The sequence below is a fragment of the Rutidosis leptorrhynchoides genome, chromosome 2 (assembly GCF_046630445.1).
Source record: "Rutidosis leptorrhynchoides isolate AG116_Rl617_1_P2 chromosome 2, CSIRO_AGI_Rlap_v1, whole genome shotgun sequence".
In the NCBI taxonomy this organism is placed as follows: Eukaryota; Viridiplantae; Streptophyta; class Magnoliopsida; order Asterales; family Asteraceae; genus Rutidosis; species Rutidosis leptorrhynchoides.
Window position 1 is genome coordinate 462,911,547 of NC_092334.1, and position 9,273 is coordinate 462,920,819.

General features: G+C 37.1%; 1 protein-coding gene across 1 annotated transcript; it reads left to right on the forward strand.

Moving 5' to 3' along the window:
• The first annotated feature begins 460 nt into the window (after nucleotides 1–460).
• Nucleotides 461–2,663, forward strand: LOC139889334 (UPF0481 protein At3g47200-like). Its single transcript, XM_071872294.1, has 2 exons — nucleotides 461–878; nucleotides 1,378–2,663. Exons 1-2 carry the CDS (start codon nucleotides 461–463, stop codon nucleotides 2,661–2,663), a joined length of 1,704 nt encoding a protein of 567 aa, XP_071728395.1.
• Nucleotides 2,664–9,273: the final 6,610 nt, after the last annotated feature.

Below are 9,273 nucleotides of genomic sequence, written 5' to 3' on the forward strand. Positions count from 1 at the left end.
TAGGCTTCGTGTTTATCATGATCTAATCTTGGTTTGACTTGTACGAACCCGAAAACCCATAGATATTCGTTTAAGCTCTTTCTAGTGTTATTCCGCCTCTAGATCGTGTTAGGTTGATTCTAAGATCCTCTCTCAGCGTCTACATAAATTATTATTATTATTATTTTTTTTTTTGTGATGTGTACAGATTTTCGCATACTAATTGTAAACATGCGAATGAAAAATGTAAACGTAATTTTAAACTTAATTTTAATCATATTCAAACTATTTTTAGTTTAGCCTTAATCTTCATTAACATTTCTTTCTCTTCATTAATGGTTATTGCAGTTTGTAAGTTTATTATGATTCTCGATTGAACTTTTAACTTTACATTGAGTGGAAGAGAAGAAAAATAAAGAAAATATCGACGTATATATTGAGTGAAAGAGATGAAAAAAATTAAAACAATTAGTGTGTGAATATGGCAGCCATTAATAATCCAAGTTTCATAGTAGAAGTTGGAGAAGAATCTTACCCATACTCATCTCATGTCAATGCCCCAAGCGCTGTTACTGTAAAGCTGACGGGTAAAGACAAGTACAAAGTATGGAAAACGCAGATGTTATGTCTATTGATGAGTCATAATATGGTCGGTTTCATCAATGGTAAATTCTTAAATCCTGAGGGTACTGTGAAGAAGAAAGCGGGAGATATGGAAGCATGGGTTAGATCTGATGCACTCGTCAAAAGTTGGATTTATGGAACCATCTCACAAGAAGCAGCCATGAACGTTGTTGATCATCTTTCGTCAAAACTTCCAACCGCAGACTTCACTGCAAAAGATGTGTGGGATGAATTACAACGTATTTATGATCCTCAAATTATTGTAAAAGCAGCAGGTACAATCTAGCTAGCTCCTTTTTGCTAATCTAAGGTTTAATGATCTGTTATTAATCATTTGATGAATTGTTTATTAAAATGTGGTTGCTACTGAAATATATTTCATTCACCATATAAGTACATACAACTAAAGTGTTAAAACAATCATTTATATTTATAATAATATATACTCGGTCCCATCACAAGTGTCCCTTTTCAGTCTTATTTTGTTAACTTTGACTGTAAATATTTTCATTTGTGTTATATAATATTTGATAAAAATTATATGAATGCAAAAACACATTTAAAACTTAACTCATTCATATAATTTTCATCAAATATTATTTAACACAAATAAAAATATTTACAGTTAAAGTTAACAAAAAAAAACTTTAAAAAGTCAACAAAGGACACTTGTGGTGGGACGAAGGTAGTAATAAAATAAAATTTTAAAATAATTAATAATGTCTTAACATTGATCGTTTTCCTGTCTTTCTGATACTATTACAAATGAAACAGAGATAACATCTTCGATGTCAGATGTTGATAGAAACTCTCTCAAAATTCTCATGGGTCGTTTAGAAAGAGGACGAAACCGTGCCACGCGAAATCCACCAACGATTTGTGTGGTTCGTAGCAGCTTAAGAGATCATAGTCCAAGATCTTATAACCCTCTTGTGGTGTCTATAGGACCTCTGCACAAAGATGAGGAAAAAACAAAAGAATTTGAAATGGTGAAAGAGCGTTATCTGCATGACCTATTGCAGCGCACTAATTCACCGCTACTAAATGAATGTGTGGAAAAGGTGAAGGCTTCAATAAACGAAATCAGGGCATCGTATGCAGCTATAGTTCCTTTTAATGACGTTGACCTTGCCAATATGATGGTTATAGATGCTTGTTTCATACTTGAATTCTGCCTCAAAGAACACGAAGAAGATTCTTATGAAAAGTTGAACGAGGCATTACCAGTGCCACTACGCATTAGTATTGTCGTTGATCTAATTTTAATGGAAAATCAAATCCCCTTTTTTGTCCTTCAGGATATGTTTGATTGCACGTGTGGATTAATTGCGTTGAAACCACCTCTTACTATGCTTTTGAATTGTATTCTAGGCCGATATGTCGATCATTTACATTATTTGGAATATTTATACAATAATGAAGAGTTTCCATTCGTAGACGCTGACAATGAGTCAACACATGATCATCTTCTTGGTTATCTGCACAGATGTTACAAGCCTCTGAGTACTACGCCATCGAAGCCGACAGCCGGAACAGAATCTACGACCCGCAAAGAAGTATCCATGCAAATCAAATCATTTCTGTCTGCTTGTTTTTCCTGGTGTCGGGGTAAGCCTACTAATTTACTAGTGCCAACACTTCACATCAGCGACGATACTGAGCAAATTTTGAGGAATTTAATTGCATATGAGGATTCCTTTCCTAACGTTCATAACTACTTCACGTCATATGCAACTGCCCTTCATTCTATAGTCGAAGATGGAGAAGATGTAGCAACATTGGTAGAACTAAATGTCCTTGACAACAGTCTAGCTCTACACAAAGAGGCTGCAAATATGCTCCAAGAAATAAGACAACACTGCCTTATAGTAGATTTCAGTTCACATCAAGACTTGATGCAGTTGAAAAAGTATTACAACAGTTCTTGGCTAATAAATGTTAGGCGGTTGAGAAGTACATATTTCAGTAGTCCATGGAGTGCCATTGCACTAGTTGCTGGAATCATCCTATTTTCTCTTACAGTAATTCAGACCGTCTTTACCATCAGGGGCCCTTTGTAATTCCATATTTACTCGCCAGCAGCTGATGGAAACAGCAAATAAATTTAAGCTTTTGTGTGCCATTTTTTCTTTTTCGGGTTCAAGCATTTCTCTTAGTCATCTTGTCCTGAGATGTACTTTTTATTAATCTTCGGACTTCATATTGATCTATGCCTATACGTATTTTTATATTATGTTTCATGGTTGAAATAAGTTTTAGAATAAATGCTTTAGATGTTCTTATATCGTATCATCCCACCTTTTCGGCGCACTATTTGCGGCAACATGCCTCGATATTAACATTTTCGGAGGGAAAAAAGCGGGAACTAGATTGGAGGGAAATTTCAGCGCGAAAAAAAATATACGACGACTATTTAAGGCGGTTAAGGCGCCGCAAATGCATTTTAAAACGTTTGACCAGAATTTACTGAGAAAGAAAATGCGTTAATTTATTTGCGGCGACTTGGTAAAATTGTATCGCCACAATTGCCCGGTATACCCAGTTGCTGGTCAAAAAGGTGAAAATTTTGTCGTTTAGTGGTCGTATTTGCGGAGAGATTGCATCGCCACAAATGCTTTCGTCGCTTTTTTCTTGTAGTGTCACTAGTCAAAATAAAAACGAAAGAAAGGACAACTTGATGATTGCAACTAATTCGTTTAAAGTAGGGATTAACTTACAGAGTTACAGCTTTACATGTCGTGGTTAATTTAAATTTCTATCATTGTTGGAGCCTAATCTGTTCATAAGAGTGTAGTTGCACTATAAACCTTTATATTTGATAAAAATAGTTATTTTGCTAGAAAATTCTTATATATACATAGTACACAAGGTAAAAGGAAGCACATGAGGATTGAGAACTAAGGTAAATGTAAAATTACGTACCTTTTAATTCCTGAAGTAAATATTGGTAGAGCTTCACAATTTAACCTTTAATTAATAGCAGGCAGATAATTATATTTAGTAAATAATTGTAATTAGAGTAGTACTTGTGATGCAAGGAGGATTGTGATGCAAGTAATTGTAATTAGAGAATGATTGTGTTTCCTAAATTAGATAAAGGCTAGGTCTAAGTAAACACCTCTATAAATAGAGGGATTCAGGGAATGGAATGAAACAATTACGAATTATATCATGGTATCAGTCAAAACACGATCCTAAATTACGACTTACAATTTTTTTTCTGCCAAACACCTGCTTCTTTAGGTTGTTCACGGCTGCAACCTCTCCTCTGTCTTCTTATTCTGTTATCTTTCTTTTCTCCAGCAGCCTTCTTACTTCTCTCTAAAATTTCCTAGCCAAACTTCTACCTCTCATCATCATCATGTCAGAATCAAAACTGCATCCTGCTCTAACCATCAACAACATTCGCAACTTCATCCCTATAACCTTAGAGATGGAAAACAGACAATACACATCGTAGGCTGAGTTATTTCAAATACACTGTCTAGCATACAGAGTTATCGATCACATCATCCCTTCCAAAACCCAAACCTCTAAAACTCTCAAAACTGATTATCCCGAGCAATGGTCCTGTATCGATGCAATAGTTCTTCAGTGGATATATGGTACCATATCGAACGATTTGCTGCATACCATCATCAAACCAGGAGCTACAGCTGAGCAAGCTTGGAACTCTTTGTCCAATATTTTTTGAGACAACCAGAATTCACATGCAATGTATCTTCAACATCAATTTTCCAACACCCGTTTAGAAAAAATTTCGAATATATCTTTTTATTGCCAAGAATTGAAGATGCTTGTAGATCAATTAGCCAACGTGGGAGTCAAAATTGAAATTTCTCAATTGGTTCTTCAAACAATATCTGGATTAACTGAGAGTTATGAAGCAATTGGAACGATGATTCACCAAACAACACCTCTACCTGAATTTTACGAGGTTCGTTCACGCCTGCTACTAGAAGAAACAAGAAAACGCCACCAATCTTCCACAGCAGCAACCTCTGCCGCAACTGCTCTGCACACCACCACCCCCAATCGCAACAATCTTCCACCTCCGCCATCCACAACAAACCCTAGTCCACCACAGCCGTACACCGCAAACCCTAATCAATACAACAATCAACAAAACCGAGGCAGGGGACACGGTAGAGGAAGAGCTAGCTATCATGGAGGAAGAGGACGATTTGATTTTGGTCGTGGCCAAACCCGGAACCAGACGTGGAATTCTCCGTATCCGTCATCGTATGTGAATCAATGGATGAATCAATGGACTTCAAATAACCCTAACTGGGCCGCACCTCCATGCCCATACCCAACAACTTGGGCCAGGCCTAGTAACTTAGCATTTAATCAGCCTTCATGGACTAATCAGTCCACCAATGGGTCGAATTTAACTCTGGGGATTTTGGGCCCACGACCACAGCAAGCTTACTACTCTGACTATGTTCCCATAGATATTTCTCAAGCCTTACACATGATGTCGATTAATTCCCCCGAGGATGCTTGGTATATGGACACTGGGGTCACTTCTCATATGACAAATTCGTCAGGTAAGTTCTCAACTTATTCTAATTTGAGCAAAAAATCGTTGAAAGTGGTCATGAAGTACCAATTCAAGGCACCGATTATATGCATCTTTCGTACCCATATCCCCGTTACATCTGAATAATGTCCTTCATGTACCTAATTTAATTAAAAATCTTTTATCTGTTCGTAAATTAACAACTGACAATTCCTTATCTATTGAATTTGATCCTTTTGGTTTTGATGTAAAGGAGTACCAGACGCGGATACCTCTTCTTCGAAGTAACAGCGTTGGGGACCTCTATCCACTTACGCAATTTTCTACTACTCAACAACTTTCTCCGTCAGCATTCGTGTCACACTCACAAGATTTATGGCATCATAGATTAGGGCATCCAGGAACATCTACTTTACGTTCTCTTAGCAATAAATCATTAATTTCATGTAATAAAAAGACATCATCTAGTATTTGTCATTCTTGTATTCTTGATAAACACATTAAATTACCTTTTTCTGATTCCACAAATATTACTTATTTACCGTTTGATATTTTTCATAGTGATCTTTGGACCTCCCCAATCGTTAGCTCGGGTGGTCATCGTTATTACATACTATTTTTAGACGATAAAACGAATTTTCTTTGGACATATCCCTTAGGATCCAAATCTCAAGTTTTCTCCATCTTTCAAAATTTCTTTAACTATATTCAAACACAATTTAACACGAAAATTAAAAGTTTTCAATGTGATAATGGAACTGAATATACAAATAACACAATCAAAAACTTCTTTACACAACACGGCATGAGCTTCCGATACTCTTGTCCTCACACCTCTTCTCAAAATGGCAAGGCCGAACGAAAAATTCATTCAATCAACAATATCATTCGTACTCTTTTAGCTCATTCTTCCGCACCACCTTCTTTTTGGCATCACGCACTTCAACTTGCTACCTATCTCTTGAACATTCTTCCATCCAAACTTCTTTCTAATACCTCTCCTACTCAAATTCTATACAACCGCATTCCCTCATACTCCCACTTACGAGTTTTTGGGTGCTTGTGTTACCCACTAATTCCATCGACTTCCATTAACAAACTCCAACCTCGATCTACACCGTGAGTATTCCTTGGATACCCCTCCTGTTGAGGCTAGAATCTGCCTTGATCAGAGTAGAACCCTAATCGATTAACAATCACAAACAAGCAAGCCGAATAATAAACACAGAATAAAAACAACACGAGAATTATAGTGGTTCGGTTTCTAGGTAAAACCTACACCCACTTTGGAACTAGAGAGTATTATTATTAATTTGGAGGTGTTACAAAGCATGTACATATGAGAGAGTATTTATAGACAAGGATTAAGACAAACCCTAGTCTAATTAACCTAAGCCTGGCCCATTTAAATTAGGGTTGGCCAAACCCTAACTTAACCACCAAGTAAGCCTCTGCCAAAGCCTACATACATTAACAATCTCCCACTTAGAGGCTTCGAATATCATCGATCTGCACTCTTGTACTTCTGCAATGCAAGACTCGGCTCATCTCTTCTCTCTCTAGTTTCTGCCTTCTCTTCAATGTTCCTGAAGGCCAGTTAAAGCTATGCACAGCTTCAACTTATCCAGCGTTACTGGTTTGGTAAACATATCTGCTGGATTCTTTGAACCTGGAATGCTCTCCAGATTAAATGTTCCCTTGCTTATCCGTTCTCTGATAAAGTGATACTTCATGACAATGTGTTTCATTTTAGCATGATAGACTGGATTCTTTGCTAACTTGATTGCGCTCTCATTATCACGGTATAAGACAAATTCTGTCTGTTTGCTGCCCAGTTCTTTCATGAATGTCTTCAACCACACTAGTTCTTTACTGGCTTCAGTCAAGGCCATGTATTCTGCTTCAGTAGTAGATAGAGCCACGCTCTTTTGAAGCCTAGACATCCAACTCACTGCTGTTCCTCCTATAGTGAATACATACCAGGTGGTGCTCTTGAAGGTATTATTGCATCTACCCAGATCTGCATCAGAATAACCCCTGAGAGTAGTATCTCTGCCCTTGAAACATAACCCAACTTTGGGAGTACCCTTTAAATACCACAGTATCCATTTCACTGCTTCCCAATGTTCTTTCCCCGGACTTGACATAAAGCGACTAACCAGCTCAACTGCATGTGCTATATCAGGTCTTGTACACACCATAACATACATTAGACTACCTACGGCGGATGCATAAGGAACCTTAGCCATTTCTACTTTTTCTACTTCAGTTTTAGGAGACTGATGTTTAGAAAGCTTTAGATGACTTCCCAACGGTGTGTTTCTTGGCTTTGTAGACTCACCATTCATTCTGAACTTTTCAAGAACCTTGCGAATATACTTTTCTTGAGATAAAGAAACTGACCCATCTTTATTCCTGCATATACTCATACTGAGAATCTGCTTAGCTAGCCCGAGATCCTTCATTTCAAATTCTCTAGATAATTGCTTCTTCAAATTGCGTATTTCAACCATATCAGAACCTACAATTAACATATCGTCGACATAAAGAAGTAATATAATATAGGAGCTCTTGAACTTCTTCAAATAACAGCAATGATCTGTAGAACTTCTCACGAATCCTGTCTTCTCCATGAAATTATCAAATTTCAAGTACCACTGTCTGGGAGCTTGTTTCAAACCATACAAGCTTCTCTTTAGATTACACACAAGATTCTCCTTTCCTTTGACACAAAACCCCTATGGTTGAGACATATAAATGTCTTCTTCAATGTTGCCATGCATAAAGGCTGTTTTAACATCCAACTATTCTAAGTGTAACTTCTCGGTTGCCACCATACTAAGAACTAATCTGATAGTGGTCATCTTCACTACTGGAGAAAAGATTTCAGCATAGTCGACTCCTTTCTTTTGTTGAAATCCTTTGACAACTAATCTTGCTTTGTATCGTTTAGAACCATCCGCTTCATCTTTGACTCTGAAAACCCATTTATTCTATAAGACTCTTTTTCCTAGTGGTAACTTGGTCAACCTCCAAGTTTGATTTTTCAATAAAGATTCCATCTCGCTTCTCATAGCCTGCTCCCACTGGAACGAATCTTTCACCTTCATTGCCTCAGAATAACTTTCTGGTTCCCCATTTTCTGTCAAAAGAAGATAGTTAACTGTTGGACTAAACCTCTCTGGCTGTCTTGTGACACGTGTAGATCTCCTGACCCAATTGGACTGGTCAGGTTATGGTGGGGGCTGTGGGGCTGCTCATCATCAGAATCTGAGCTCCCACTTGCAGAAGTCTGCTCGTGATCAGATTCCGAGCTTTCACTATTAGGAACTCCCACTGGAACTTCAGTTTCATACTCTGGAGTTTCCCTTTCATCCTCTCTAGTTGTCTCTGTGTCAACCTCAAATTCAACTGATTCTTTTTCTTTTGGTGTTGAGTTGAAATCCTTGTACAATTCTGCTTCATTGAAGGTGGCATGTTTACTTCAGATAACATGTTTTCCCTTGTTATCCCATAACCTGTAACCCATGTCATCTCCCCCATAACCAATTGATGTGCGAAAAGTGGTATATGAATTGTTGTACGGAAAATACCGGTTTTAAAGATTACACACACTAACGGGCAGTGTACCCGATCGTGTAGTAGTATAGATAATGGTAAAATCCGTGTATCGTTCCAAGGACAGTTGTATTAGTCAAATTAGAATTATAAACTATATTACGATTAACTAAGTAAATGAAGCTTAAAGGTACAAGTTTTATGTTTTGTGGCTTATTTAACGATTAGCCAAATCAGAGAAGAGTAAAAGTAAAAACAATATTTTTGTTCTTTTAAATTTATAAGTGCAAGGAAAACAATTAAGATAGTTTTGATATCAAAGAGATGAAATATGCTCATCTAGACTTTTTACCCTCGATGTGAATGTTTATTTAGGATTAAGATCGGATTGATTGGTTATGCACGAGAACTAATTGATCGGTTTACCAAGAGTAGTCTTGAATAAACATTCAAACGGGATTACACGACGCAAGTGATGTTCTTGTCATCTAAGACCTCTTATTTGTAATCAACTAATTCAACTTGTCTAAAGACTTGAAGAATGATCAAGTCAATGGTGTGTTGATCATGATCCACTCCTATGTCAACTA